The 15,598-nt window shown below is 37.4% G+C and overlaps 1 protein-coding gene across 5 annotated transcripts in view; it reads left to right on the top strand.

Annotated features, from left to right (window-relative positions):
* Positions 1-15,598, top strand: part of Tnpo1 (transportin 1) — a 93,403-nt gene that overhangs the window by 39,803 nt on the left and 38,002 nt on the right. For all 5 annotated transcript variants that reach the window (XM_008838470.2, XM_029566142.1, XM_029566145.1 and 2 more), the window contains exons 3-6: positions 2,541-2,616; positions 7,340-7,489; positions 8,349-8,455; positions 9,769-9,902. In XM_008838470.2, coding sequence (XP_008836692.1) covers positions 2,541-2,616; positions 7,340-7,489; positions 8,349-8,455; positions 9,769-9,902 — 467 coding nt within the window. The remainder of the gene's footprint in view (positions 1-2,540; positions 2,617-7,339; positions 7,490-8,348; positions 8,456-9,768; positions 9,903-15,598) is intronic.

The raw sequence follows: 15,598 nt of genomic DNA, 5'->3' as shown, positions 1-15,598 counted from the left end.
GCCGCACAGGCTTCTGGGCCGCCGCCCGCGAGCGCGGGTGTAGGCGCCACGTCCGCGCCCGGCGACCTGCCGAGTGGGAGCGGCTGGCCTGCAGCGTGGGCCTGCAAGCGGGAGCGGCCTGCCGGGCCGCCAAGGGTGGAACTGGCGCGGGGTTTGAATGCGCGGCAGCCCAGGGCTCTGGCTTTCTCTTAGTTGAGCCATGACTGCGTTGGCGGTCCGCAAGTGAGGCTCACGGCCGCACCTGTTGCGGGCTCCCTGGCGCTCAAGTGAGATTTTCTTTTAAAGGCTGTGACCTGGGGCTGGAGGCTGCACTGTTTAACCAAGTTGTTACTGTATACTGAGCGTGCCGTTGTAGCGGGCCTGTTACTGCAGCTGGAGTGTGAGGAAGAGGAAGGTAGCGAAGCCGTGCTCGGAGAAGCCCTAAGCCCAGAGAAGTTAATTCAGAAACTTAGGTCTGATGTTTTCGCAGTAAATTCTCTTGATTTTTGTCTCCACTAAAAGAATTACCTAATAGGAAATTTGGTGTTGGAGCTTATTTCACTTTAAAACACTACAAAGGTGAAGTTATTTACGGCTGGGTTTCAAAGAAGTCTTGTAACCTAAACCCATAGATGACTGAATACTTAGGCTTCTTGGTTAATAGGACACTATCCGGTTAAAATGGAAGGAATAGTGGCTCGCTCTAAAAGCCATTTTGTTTGAATACCTTTGGTACTAAGAACAGTAGTTTGAGGGTATAGTGGGTAAGCCTTAATTTGTGTTGTCATAGCTCCTTGGATGATAGAAGTTGACAAATGTCCTATTGTGTGGCCAAATTATTTCTAAAAGTAGCCAAATCCAAAATTCATTGTAGTTTCTGTAGCACTATATATTTTACCCTAATTTCTTACTTTAGTATGTATTAAGTACCTAGAGCATAACTGCGTTTTCTAAGGAAGAACAGATTAATCATGATGATCATGCCACTCCTGTAATCCCATTTAGGAGACTGAAACAAGAGGATTGCTGCAAGTGTGAGGCCAGCCTGCACTGCATACTAAGTACCAGGTTGGCCTGGGCTTCATAACAAGACCCTGCCTTCACAAATGAACAAAATTACTGTTCCTGAAAGGAAAACAGTATTGTAGTTAGAAACATACACTGCTTTTGATTTTAAAGTGTTAATGATGATCTTGTTCCTGTGTCTCCTTAGCATAGAACATACTTATTTTGTATAGCCTTGAGCATTTTTGAAAGGCAGTGTACATGGCAAACATACTTAGTTGTATGGAATAACCCACAGACACAGCACCCTTTAGCATTATCAGCTTAAACCATCTGGGTGTTTTGTAGTGGGGGGGGTTGTTTGTGTGGAGAAAGTACTTAGACCTTGGAATTTTACTAAAATGCTGTTTGCCAGGATTTTAGTTTCTCCTCCTAGGCATTTTGGGGATATTCAACTACAATGTAGCTCATCTAGGTCTGTTTAGTAAAAAAAAAAAAAAAAAGTCAGTCTTCCCATGTAGTAAATAGTAAAAGAACTGGCAAACATATTATGGACTGAGAGGCTTGAAAGATTTGGAGCATTATGTCACTGTCCCCTGCAAACCACCAGGAAATACCTACCAATTTGTGTCTTCAACGTGTTAGATCTTGGGGAAAGAGAATTGTGAAATAGTAGTAGTATATATACGTTACAGTGAGGATTTGGTGTGGAGACTTGGGTGTGAATGGTTTGGCCTTTTTTGAATACTAAAGAACAAAAGATTTGGCCAGGCATGATGGTAGAGGCCTTCAATTTCAGCACTGAGGAGGCAGAGGCAGGTGGATCACTTGAGAGTTCAGGCCAGCTAGGGCTATGTAATGAGATGGTCACAAAAACCAAAAGAACAAAGGGGTCTGAAATACTTTTTTTAGGTTAAAAAGCATTTATTAATTTCCTTAAAAGCTCTTCAACTCTAAAAGATTTGTTTCATTTCTTGTTTTGTTTTATTGGTTTTCTTTCGTCTTTCTGAGGCAGAGTTTCTCTATAGTCCCAGCTGACCTAGAGCTCACTGTGTAGACCAGGCTGACATTGAACTTTAAAGAGATCTGCCTGCCTCCCAAGTGCTTGGTTTTGGTTTTTTGAGGCAGAGTCTCACTGTATAGTCTAGGAATGCCTTATGTAGAACTGACTGGCCTTGAACTCTCAGAGATCTACCTGTCTCTGACTCCCAAGTGCAGGGCACAGTTTTCCTTTCTTTAGAATGATTTAAAGTGGTCAAATCTAAGAATTCTGTCTTTAAATTTTTTTGGTTTGTAGAACATGTGGAAGCGGGCCATCAACTTACATTGTATTGAATATACTTTATATAATATTTCAATCATGTAGAACTGAGAGGGTTTAACAGGTATGAATGTGTTTTGTGAATAGTGTCAGTTTGACTTAATAAGCAATCTTTTTCTTTGTAAAAAGTGGGAACCTAAAAATACCATAGAAATAATTCTTACTAGATTTTAAAATGCTTAAATTTCTTCCTTAGACGCCACAGAGAAGTTTCCTTAACTACTGTTTGTTCTAGAAACTGGAACAACTCAATCAATATCCAGATTTTAACAACTATTTGATTTTTGTTCTTACAAAATTAAAATCTGAAGGTAAGTAGGGTTTGTGTTGATCATTAATTGTCTTTAAGACTATTAAGGTGTACTGGGAATTATTCATGTCACAGGATTTCATTTTGCAGTGCCATCTGGTTACAGTGTCAGCTGTACAATCTTAGAGTTACTACCACTCTAAAGTACTTAGATTTGTCATAAGCATCTGCCTATTAATTGAATGTTGATATAAGAAGTTCCCTCATTCTTTGCAAATGAAAAAATGTGTTGCAAAGTTTACCTTATTTTGCTTCATTGCTTGTACATGATATAATAAAGATTGATTTCATAATCAAATTGAATGTAGGGTTTAATAATTAACTGAATATATGTTTTTCATTGCAGAAAAAAACTGGAAAGTCATACAGCCAAAGTGAAAAATCACTGCCACCAGATTATTGTTAGTCTCTTGACCTTTCCATTTCCGAGATAGGAATGACTACTATTTTAAAGTTATTTCACAAAAATATGGAATCATTAACTGTTAAAATTTTTATTGTAAATTACGTCTATGGTACTTTAAAAGCTCACTAGTCTGGTTTTTAAATGACATGGTCTTTGATTATTCCTAATAGATGTCCTATATCCTACTAGACTTTATTTCACAAATACTTGTTAGCACTACCTTTGCCAGGCAAATTGTAGACTCATGGGAAACACGAATAAAATAAACAACCATCCTTGCCCTTACACAGCTTATATCGTAGTGAGAAATGTTCTTCATATCATTATTTGAGTATTGACTGCTTCCTTCCTGGAACATTGTCAGACACATAAAAGATGCTCAATATTGACAACTGTCTGGCCTCTAAATGAGAATGCTATTCCTTGTTCAGTAATTAGTGTCTCAAAACCATAATAAAAACACTGTACTTGGAGTTGTGGAAAAAGTTTTATTTAGAATCTGACACTAAGTCATTGAACCTCTCTTGCTTCTTTCAGCTGTAAAAGGCCTGTTAGACAACCAAACCATCTACCTCTAGCAGGTTAATGGAAGTAAAGTCTTACAATCTTGTGTTTAGATTTTGATCATTCATACACATTATAGTGATTCTTTTGAATTGTTTTCAGATGATTTTCTAGTTAATTTTGTGGGTTTTTAATTTGTGATTGAGGGACATAGCAAAAAATTATAAACTAAATTTAGGTTTTAAACTAGGAATTCTTTTAGTGTATTATTAAAATCAGCAATTATTATTCTGGTTTGGTAAATACCTATGGTATATTTCCTAATACAGACAATTTTCTCACAATAGTTTGTAATCAGTAATCCATACTTGGGGCTGGAGATGTAGTTTATTGATAGAGTGCTTACCTAGCATGTGTCAAGCCCTAGCACTGCAAACAAAACACACACAGTATCTGTTGGTTTGTTAGTTTTTTTAAAAAAGAACTATTAAATGAGATTCTAATCTGTAATTGTTCACTTTAAATTTTCAATCATATTCACTAACTGGTCTACTCTGTCTTGTTCTTAACCCTAATTTACACATAAGTTGTTATAGTATTATACTTGTTATGTACTAAAGCTTTTCTAGCATATGAATACTTAAATTTTTTAAAATTTATTTTTGTTGTACGTGTATGAATGTTTTGCCTGCATGTATGTGTAACCATCAGAACCCCTGAAACTAGTGTTAAGGACAGATGTTGGCCACCATGTTGGTGCTGGGAACTGAACCCAGGTTTTCTGCAGGAGCAGCCTTAACCCCTGAGTTACCTCTCTAGCCTCCTATGAGAGTATTGTTCAAAAAATACATAATTCAGATAATGGGAAGGCTTTGGAAACAGCTATGTCCCATAGAAGTCTATTAAATTATAAACCCATAAGATGTTGTAAAGGAGTCCATTCTTATTTTCTTGACCCCAAAATATATTTATTACTTAGGCACAGTTCTTCAAAGGGTATAGTAGTTACTGTGTGTGTAACATTTTTTATTTCTTCTGCTGCTGCTGCTGACATTTATTTCTCCTCACCCCAGGGAGAGAGAAAAAGAACAAAACTCTGTTGGCATTATAGCCATCTACTTTAGAGAAGGCCATGAGTATTTATGTCTTTAAATGAAAGTGCTTATCTAGTCTTCTTGGTGAATCATTGAGAAGATTTTTAGATCCAGAAGAGGCCTCAGAGATTAACTGGTCTATTCCTTTAGATGAGTAAATTGAGACCCAGTGAAGTAAAGTCTTAATTAAAAGGGGTGGAAAGTAGTTGGTGGTGGCTTTTTAAAATGGATTTTGGTCAAAGAAAATATACTTCTGAATTGTTTCATCTTGTGTTGTGGCTTATTAAAACTCACCTTGTATTTATTATTAAAACAGTGTAGTGTTTCCCTTAATAAGCAAATTGCATGTCATTTAAAATAATTATATAACTAAATTATTGCTCTAACATAGTAAGCTTATTGCTTGAGAATGTTAAATATTTGTTTACTATTTCATGACAAGTTTTCTTTCTCCCTCTTTTTTTTTGAGATAGAATCTCATTCTGTAGACCAGGCTGGCCTGGAACTTGCTACATAGTTCATGCTGGTCTTCATGGAAGTTTAAACTTAGACTTTAGATGTTTGTTTGGTTTCATTTCATTGAAATGAGTGGTAATTACAAAGATGGTGGCTTGAGAGCTCTTAGATTATATTACTGCAGTACCTGAGCAGGGCGTATGTGCAGAGAAACCGCTTTTTTGCCCTTGCTTCATTCCTGAAGGTTTTCCCAGTCAGAATGTGGGAGCATAGTACTAACTAGAATAAGCCCAGGGTATTTACTTGTTAATAAAGTGGGTCTTTTAGTTGTTGTGGGTTTTTTTTGTTTGTTTCTAAAAGAAGATTTATTTTTGTTATTTTGGGTGTATATATAGATATAAATATATATGTAAATGTATACAGTATGTATACAGTATGTATGAAACAGGGTCTCCCTATGTAGCCCCAGCTGACTGACCTAGGAGTTGCTATATAGAATCTGCAGGCCTCAAAATAACAGATCTGCCTGTCTCTGCATTCTGATTAAAGGCATGTGTCACCACACTTAGCTATTTAGTTTTTATGTGTATTTGTATGTGCCTGTTTGAGTTGATATGTACCACATGCTTGCAGGTGCCCAAGGTGGTCAGAAGAGAATATCAGATTACCTGGAACTGAAGTTATAGGCAGTTATGAGTGACCAGCTATGGGGACTGGGAACAAAACTAGGGTCCTCTGCAAGAGCAGTAAGCACTCTTTAACTGCTGAGCCATCTCTCCAGCCCCCTAAATATTTTATTTATGTGTATGTGAGTGTATACCATATATGTGTGGGTGTCCTTGGAGGCCAGAAGAGAACATCAGATCCTCTGGAGCTATGGGCAGTTAAGTGCAGCCTTGCGTGGGTGCTGAGAACCAAATTCCCAGTCCTCTGCAAGAGCAGCAAGTGCTCTTAATCGCTGAGTCATCTCTCCAGTCCTGTACACTAGTTTTTGCAGCCCTTTGAGAGGAGGCTAATACCCTGGAATGACTCAGGGTGTGTTTTGGGATAGAGATGCTTTGAGTTGATTATTAGGCTTTCCATTTAGTGGCCTTATGTGGCTTTGGCATGGGCTTCAGTTTCTTAACTTGTGCAGTTGGGTTAGTGTCTATCTCCCAAGGATGTATCGATTAAATGTAATACTTGGAAAGCACTTACTGTGTAGTACACAAAAAGCATTTAGAAGATGTATTGGTGGTGGTGACAATGGATTATGTCTTATAGAAGAGAAGTATGAACCTTCAATGGCTGAGCTCTCCAGCTCTGGATTAACCATCTTTTGAAGTAAATTCTATTTTTAAATTTTTTTAAAGGTTTTTGCTTTCCTTTTTTTTTCTTTTCCCTTGCAGACAAGTGAAGTATAACTGTCATGTTACATGAAAGTGATCTTATTTTATTTGCTTAGTATTTTCTTTTTTTAAATACTTAAAAAAAAAATTTTTTTTTTAATGTGAATGAGCGTCTTACCATCATGTATGTAAGTGTAACCGAGTTGTGCATTGCTCTCCGAGGCCAGGAGAAGAGAGGGTATGGGTACTGGGAATCGAACCCAGGTCCTCTGTAAGAGCAGCCAATGCTCTTAACCACTGAGCCATCTAGCCTCTTGCTTAGTATTTTTAACTGGATATTTTATGTGACTAGTAAAGTCTGTAGTGGTACTTATATCATCTAACAGTAAAGCATTAGTACAGTGACCTTGTGTTTCTCAATAAGGAATTTTCCTTTAGGAGACATTTAGCATTATCTGAAGTATTTTGGATTGTCCGTAATCTGAAGAGGTGCTACTGGCTTCCAAGGCCAAAATGCAATTAAACATCTTAAAAATGCACTAAGCAGCCGGGCGTGGTGGCAAACGCCTTTAATCCCAGCACTCAGGAGGCAGAGGCAGGCAGATCTCTCTGAGTTCAAGGCCAGCCTGGTCTCCATGGTGAATCCAGGACAGCTAGGGCTATGGGGAAAACCTGTCTCAAAAAGAAAAAAAAAAAAAAAAAAAAGCACTAAGCAGCGTTCCACCTCCTGAAAATGTCAGGAGTGCCAGGCCGAGAAACCTGTAACTATTAGTTATAAAACTAACTCTTTATAATTCATGACTTTGAACACCAGCTATAGCAAAATAAGTTGGACTATTGGAATCAGTCCTTGAATATAAATGTTTTTAAAGTGACTGTTTTGGCACATTCTGAAATAAAGACTACCTCAAAACTCAATACTGTTATTTATTACAGATGAACCCACAAGATCATTGAGTGGTCTGATCTTGAAGAATAATGTGAAAGCACATTTTCAGAACTTTCCAAATGGTGTAACAGACTTTATTAAAAGTGAATGTTTAAATAATATTGGTGACTCCTCTCCTCTGATCAGAGCCACAGTTGGTAAGTTATACAAAAATTTTACATATCCTGTTTTAACTGTAGTATTTTAGAAATAAAATAACCATTTTTTGAGCTGGGCATGGTGGTGCATGACTTTAGGCTGGCTGATCTTTGTGAGTTTGAGCCCACCCTGGTCTACATAGCAAGTTCCAGGCCAGTTGGAGATATAGGGAGAAGCTGTCTTCAAAAGTCCAAAAAGGGAAAAAAAGAGATAGCATTTTTATGGGACTTGTTAATCCATTTTGACGTTTTTTGGGTTTTTTGTTTTTTGGGCAAAATCCTAACAAGTTTATTGGCCTAGCTAACAGAGCTTCTTGATGATCCTTTATTTGAATTTTGTAAATCTATAAACTCATCACACAGTGGTTAAGAGCTGCTAGTATAGCATTTTGGCATCTTTGCTTTTTTTGCTCATGTTTACGTAATTTTTATAAAGTTTCATCTAATTTTAATTAGTAGAGATATCCTTGGTATTGTTGGAGAAAAACTAATTGTAGCTTTTTGTACAGATACTTAGTAAACAGGGTCTTCCTGTAGCCCCAGCTGGCCTGGAACTCTGTATGTAGACAAGGCTGGCCTGGAACTCACAGAGATCCACCTGCCTCTGCCTCCCAAGTGCTGGGATTAAAGGCATGCGCCACCATGCTTGACTAATAACTTTTTTTTAAAGATGAAGTGTTGAGAAACATCTGATTTATGCTGTGGTTTTTCTGTAGACATGCTGTATGATGTGGGGACTGATGAATGTTATTGTACTTTGAAAACCTCAGGCTGATGTGGGACATTTAGAAGTCTGTGTTGGTCTCATGGCCGTATCTAGCACAATGCAGTCAGCTCCAAATGTGTGTTGTCTTTCAAGGTATTTTAATTACAACCATAGCCTCCAAAGGAGAATTGCAGAACTGGCCTGATCTCTTACCAAAACTCTGTAGCCTGTTGGATTCTGAAGATTACAACACCTGTGAGGTAAGGATGTTTCCTTACATTTTTCTTTTTATACCGTATATTAACCTTTGGGAAGCTATTTCCTTTGAAATGTACATCTTCAAAAGTTAGATGCCTAAACTTACCTTTGTATTTTATGTTTGTGACTCAATTATTGGATTTCTATAAATAATATAACTAAAATCTCTTTACAAGCCGTGCATGGTGGGGCATGCCTGTAAGGTCCCAGCACTTGGGAGGCTGAGGCAGGTGGATCTCTTGAGTTCTAGACTAGTTGGGGCTACAAGGAAACTCTGTTTATAAAAGACCAAAAAAAGAAAAAAAACCTATGTTTCTTTTTGTTTTATGTATATGAGTGTATGTAAGTGCACCCATGTCATGCAGTGCCCACAGAGGTAAGAAGAGGGGATTGGATCACCTGGAACTAGAGTTACAAATGGTTGTTAGCCACCATGTGGGTGCTGGGAACTGAACCTGGGTTCTCCACAAGAGCAGCCAGAACTCTTAACTGCTGAACCATCTCTCTACCCCCTACTATGTTTTCTATAAGGAAATACATGTTTCTATTCTAAAATTATCTCTCTTTTTTTGCTCTTTGCTTTCTGCTTTTTGTTGGTTGTTTTTTGGCAGGGTCTCCTTAGTCATAGCCCACCTGGAAGTCAAAATGTGAACCAGGGTGGCCTTGATCTAGCAGAGATCCACCGCCCTCTGCCTCCCAAGGGCTGGGATTAAAGGCACACACCACCACTCCCAGATCTAAAATTGTTTTTAAGCATTGCATGCATGTAATAAACAGTTGTTCCTACTTGTAATCCTCTGATGTTTAAAATGTTTAAAAGTAGACTGAAATTTACTAAAGTCCCATTGTTTTTAGTTTCTAAGTTGGCCCGGAACTCGCTATGTAGACGAGGCTGACTTCAGACTCAAAGAGATCTCCTACCTCTGCCTCAGGAGTGCTGGGACTCCCTTAATCTCTTTTTAAAATTTTACTTCTATTTTAATATATACGAGTGTTTTGCTTACATGTACATAACTGCATCTCTGTTATGCAATACTTTCAGAAGTCCAGAGAGGCTGTCAGTTCTCCTGGGACTGGAGTTACTGACAGTTGTTAACTGCCATGTGGGTGCTGGGAACTGAGCCTGGGACCTGACTGTTAAACTAGCTCATCATGGTGGTTCTTGTTGTGCTGAGTTCTTGGTATATAGCCTAGCCTAGGGTGGCCTCAAAGCCTGAATCTCCCAAGTGCTAGGATTACGTGTGTGTGCCACCTCACCTGGTCATGTGCATTTGTTTTAATGAATTCTAATCATTTAATCTGTGTCTTTTTACAGGGAGCATTTGGAGCCCTTCAGAAGATATGTGAAGATTCTGCAGAGATTTTAGATAGTGATGTTTTAGATCGTCCTCTCAACATCATGATTCCCAAATTTTTACAATTTTTCAAGCACAGTAGTCCCAAAATAAGGTATTTATGTAGCAGTTTTAGTTTATAAACTGATATATGCCTGATCATTGTCTCACTTTGCATTCTCTAATTTTTTTTTTCTTTTTGAAACTGGGTTTCCCTGTAGCCCTAGCTGGTCTGGACTCACTATGTAGACCAGGGTGGCCTTGAACTCACAGAGATTGCCTACCTCTGCCTCCCAAGTGCTGGGATTAAACGTGTGTGCCACCATGTCCAGCTTCATTGTCTGATATTTTTGTTACTAGCTAAACATACTGGATAGTCCACAAACATGAACTTACATAATTAAAATTTAATTGCATTCATAACAAAGCCTATGAAATGTTGACTCTTCCCAATGAAATTTCATTAATGCTGTAGTTCCCTTTTGTGTGATTAATGGACATTCATGATAATTAATGGTCATACTTTTTAAATTCTTTTGCCTAAGGCCAAGGTTTGTTAGGGGAAAAAAAATTTTTTTGTGTGTGTATGAATGTATTGCCTGCATGTATGTAAGTACACCCGTGTTGTGCAGGGAAAAAATTTTTTTAAGTCATCTGCCTTGCCAAGTTTAAATATTTTCATCAATAGTTAAGTAATAAAAAAATTCACATACCTGTCCATTGGAGGTGAACAGTTATCTGATGGTTTTTGAGCTTTCAAACAAGGAATCTTCTTTCCCACCTACTCTTGTTTTCAGGTCCATTGAGCCTCCTGCTCTATTGTTTTCTTCATCCTGTGATAAATAAACTTAATTGTAATAAAAATGTTTTCATTGAGTTAAGTATTTTTACTTAAAAGTTTTACATCTAATTCTAACACATAGATAACAGAATTTTTTAGTAGACCCTAGAGTCATGTAGTTAGATATAGCTGACTGCTTCCAAAGTTAGTCTTGTCTCCTTTCTTCACTTGCCTGGCATGTAGCTATCAAAATACTATACTTTAAATATAAGTTAGCCTTTAAGGTCTATTATCATCAGTTGTCCTAGGTAATTATAATTATAGTATGTTAATGGTAGAAGTATGCAATTCTTTGTAACTTCAAATTTTCCTCAAGCTGCTATACTTTTGTTTTTGTGTGTGTGTGTGTGTGTGTGTGTGTGTGTGTGTGTGTGTGTGTATGTGATTTTTTCTAACTTGTTTTTATTGAAAGCATTGCTCTTTGTGCTGATTGTCGGGTATATTGATTTTCTGTTGTCATTACTTTATGCTTTTCCACAGAATAATCAAACATACCAGTATATAAATAGAAATTGTTACCAAGCAGCAGTTATTCAGGGGTCCAACTGCATGAATTTTAATATACAGGCTTTATCTATTAGTTAGGCCACCAAATTCCATTTCTTTCTTGATTAAATCCTCTGCTTTTTATCTTAAACCTCATCTTAATTTTAGTTTTCATTCTAAGTGATACTAAATTGTATTCTCACAGTGGAAAATTTAGTAGATGTGTTTCTGGTAATAGTCACATACATAAATCATAAATTGTACATTTTCAAAATAAATGCTATTCTTCCTTGCATGGTTTACTAAGTAGAAATTTATATACCCCATGACTCTTCCACTGCTAGCATTTTAACTAAGGTGATAAATGTGTGATTATTTATAAACTTCAGTTCTAGGACTCTTACTTTAAAATTTTTTTATTATATTTTTTTTAGCTGTGTGTGTGCACATGCCTGCCACATTGCATGAGTGGAAATCAGAGACCAGATTGCAGTAGTTGTTTCTCTCTTTCCATCACTTGGGTCCTGGGGATCAAACTTAGGTTGTCAGGCTTGGCGGCTTGAGCTTTTACCTGTTGAGCCACCTCACCAGTTTCACAATCTTACTTTTTTATGATCAGGTCTCAGAATTTTAAAACAGTAACAACAAAAATCCATAAAAACATAGACCTTGGAGACTAGAGAGGTGGCTCAGCCAGTGAGAGCACTGACTGCTCTTCCAGAGAGCCCAGATTCTATTCCCAGAACCCATATGGCAGCTACTAAATGTAACTCCAGTTTCAGGGAATCCAGCACCCTCTTTTGACCTGTGAGCATTGTACAACATGGGTGCACTTATATACATGCAGACAATACATTCATACACATAAAATAAAAAAAATAAAATATTTTTTAAAATACATAGACCTTGCCAGGCATGGTGGCGCATGCCTTTAATCCCAGCACTCAGGAGGCAGACAGATCTCTGAGTTCAAGGCCAGCCTGGTCTACATAGTGAGTTCCAGGACAGCTGGGGCTACAGGGAAACCCTGTCTCAAAAAGAACAACAAAAATACATAGACCTTTATTGATGCATTATTGCTGGATATTAAATACTCAGTACTGTTTTCACTTTAATTTTGTACATAGTTATTTGATTAGAAATTTAGGTAGAATCCAGCCATACAGTAATGTTCCATTCAGTGACTCTTCATTATTACCCACTTGAGAGACTGTTTCATGTGCTGTTAAGCGTTTTTCTTTCTGGTGTGTATTTCAGTAAATTAATTGTCTGCTGTGTTATTTTAGTTGTTCACTGAACATTCATCTTTATAAATGTTTGTATTTCACTTTATGTAACATCTTACTAATGTAGTTTAAGTAGTATTTACTATGTACTCTTAAAAATTTATTTTCCCTCAAAGCAACTTTTGGAAAATACAGTGAGGAATGGAGTATAGGTTTGCATCTAAGTCTCAGCATCATCTATTCCTTGCATTTCTTTCTAAATAATTACACTTATAGGTAAATTGTATATGAATTTGTTCTTGGTGGTATAAAAATGATACTGTACTAAATGTAGTCTGTGATGACTGGTATTATGTTTCTAAGATGTATCCATATTGTGTCACTATAGCTTATTTATTTTGACTGTTAATATCACCTTGCATAATAATTGCACAATTTGTATACCGACACATAACACCCCCATGGTCTTTGGTGTCTCCTGGGCTTTTCTACTGTAGATAGTAAATAGTGCTCTTGATAGTGAACTTTTCTGTTCTGAAGAGGTTGCATTAATGTGTATGCTATTTACAAAGATTCTGTGGAAACACATGTTAAACATTTGATACTATCCCACCTTTTGCTGCTGCTGTTTTTCCCTCCATTTACTAATACCCATTTTATAGCCCACTTCTTCTTTTTTTTTTCGGTCTTTTTTTGAGACAGTGCTTCCCTGTAGCCCCAGCTGTCCTGGAACTCACTATGTAGACTAGGCTAGCCTTGAACTCACAGAGATCCTCCTGCCTCTGCCTCCTGAGTGCTGGGATTAAAGGCATGCGCCACCACGCCCAGCCTATCCCAACTTTTTTTAAAATGCTTAATTATTTTTTTTGTTTGTGTCTGAGTGTATAGCCTATGTGCATGTCAGTGCACCCATCTTGTACAGTGCCTGTGGAGATCAAAAAAGGGTGTTGGAGCCCCAGGAGCTGGAGTTACAGGTGGTTGTTTGCCACCATGTAGGTGCTGGGAATCAAACCCAGGTCCTCTGCAAGAACAGCCAGTGCTCTTTAATTGCTAAGCCATCTCTCCAACCCCTTATAGCCCACTTTTTACCTTCCTGTGCTACAATATGTGTGTGTGTATAAATTTAAATCTAGTTGGTCTGTATGAGAGTAAAAAATAGTTTATGTCTGGGTCTGTCTTATTTTGCTCAATGTGTCAATCTCCAGTTCCATCCAGTCTTAAAAATGTCATAATTTCATTCTTTATAGCTCGGTATATTTTCTTTATTCATTCTTCTGTTCATGGACATCTAGGCTAGTTCCATTTCTTTGCTATTGTAATTAGTACAGCAATAAACGTGGATGTGGAAGTATCTCTAGGTCTTGGAATCCTTTGGTATGTACAGCTAGAACATATGGTAGTTCTATTTTTTTAGTTTCTTGAGGAACCTCTATACTGATTCCCACCAGCAGCAAAAAGAGTTCCTCTTGGCCTGGCATTGTTGTTACTCGTTTTCTTGATTATAGCCCTCTAACTGGGTCAAAATGGAATTTCTGTGTAGTTTTAAATTTGCATTCCTCTATTGGTTAAAGATGTTGAACATGGCGGCTGGAGAGGTAGCTCAGTGGTTAAGAGCACTGACCGCTCTTGCAGAGGACCTGGGTTCAATTCCCAGCACCCACATGGCGGCTAACAACCATCTGTAACTCCAGTTCCAAGGGGGATCGACGCCCTCTTCTGACCTCCACGGGCATTGCACAACCCAGGTTCACTAAGATACATGCAGGTAATACACTCACACATAAAATGAAAATAAATTATTTTTTAAAAGATGTTGAACCATGGGGCTGGAGACATGGCTCAGAGGTTAAGAGCACTGGCTGCTCTTGCAGAGGGCCTGGATTCAGTAACCAGCACCCACATGGTAGTTAACAACCATCTGTAACTTCAGTTCCAGGGGATTCAACACCATTTTCTTACCTCCATGGGCATTGCAGGACATGGGTACACTTAAATACATGCAGGCAGTACACTCATACACATAAAAATAAAATTTTAAAAAACATGTTGAACACTTTCAATTTAAAAAAATTTATTTTTATTTCATATGTATGAGTATTTGCCTGCATGTACACATTATACCACATTTGTGCCTGGTGCTCAGAGGCTACAAAAGAACATTGGGGTGCCTAGAAATGGAGGTACAGGTGGTTGTGAGCAGCCATTTGGATGCTGGGAACTGAACCAGTGTCCTCTTCAAGAGCAGCAAGTGTTGTTAGCCATAGAATCATCTACAGACCCTTTTTCCAAATATTATTGACTATTTTGCATTTCTTCCTTTGAGAAATATTGTTTCAGTTCACTGCATTTAGTGATTGAATTTCCTTCATTGTTGGTATTTAGTTTTTGGAATTGTTTATAGCTTCTATATATTAATCCTTGTCTGATGTATAGTTTATATTTGTTATCTAGTTTACCTAGAACATTTGTTGAAAAGTCTCTTTTTCATGAGTTTCTTTTTCCAGTGTTAGTTTTGACACTCATGTCAGATTAGGTAGCTGTGGATGAGTGTTTTTATTTCTGGGTTCTCTATTCCGTTGGGTGTTTCTGTTACTATGATTCTGTAACATAATTTGAGATTAGGTATTGTGATATCCCTAGCATTGCCCTCTGCTTACGATTGTTTTGGACTATTTGAATCTTTTGAGCTTCCATGCATGTTTTTAATTGTCAGGAAGTTGGTGTTTTTCCCTTACAGCTATTAATATTGCTTCTTTGTTAGGTATTTTTTTGACATTTTGATTACCATGCATCATGAAAGAGGATCTTCTCTAGTCATGTTTATTTGGAAGTTCTAAATGCCTCTTTGGATGTCTATTTCTTTAGGTTTGAGATTTTTTTTTTTTTCCTGCTATGATTTTCTTTTTAATGTATTCTTCTACCCTGCAGATTCTTAGGTTTAGTCTCTTGATTGAATCCTGGAGTTCCTAAACATTGTAGTCATGCTTAGTTTTTGGTTTTGGTTTTGGTTTTGGTTTTTTTTCTTTGAAAAACCTTTTCTGTTTGTCATATTTCCTTGAGCTTCTCCTATATCCTTGACCTTTCTTCATTGAATCTATTTGCGATGATTCCTGCTATTTTTGTTCTTGTAAAGGATGCCTAAAAAAATTGCTCAAATTGAAAAAAAAAAAAAAAAAAGACATAAATTAGTACATGAAAGGTAATTTAAAAATAGCAAGTTTTTCTAATATGAGAAAGTAAAAATACTAAATGCAACAA

This window comes from Nannospalax galili, unplaced genomic scaffold, assembly GCF_000622305.1.
Source record: "Nannospalax galili isolate Female #2095 unplaced genomic scaffold, S.galili_v1.0 scaffold898, whole genome shotgun sequence".
In the NCBI taxonomy this organism is placed as follows: domain Eukaryota; kingdom Metazoa; phylum Chordata; class Mammalia; order Rodentia; family Spalacidae; genus Nannospalax; species Nannospalax galili.
This window is presented reverse-complemented; position numbering and strand designations above follow the sequence as displayed.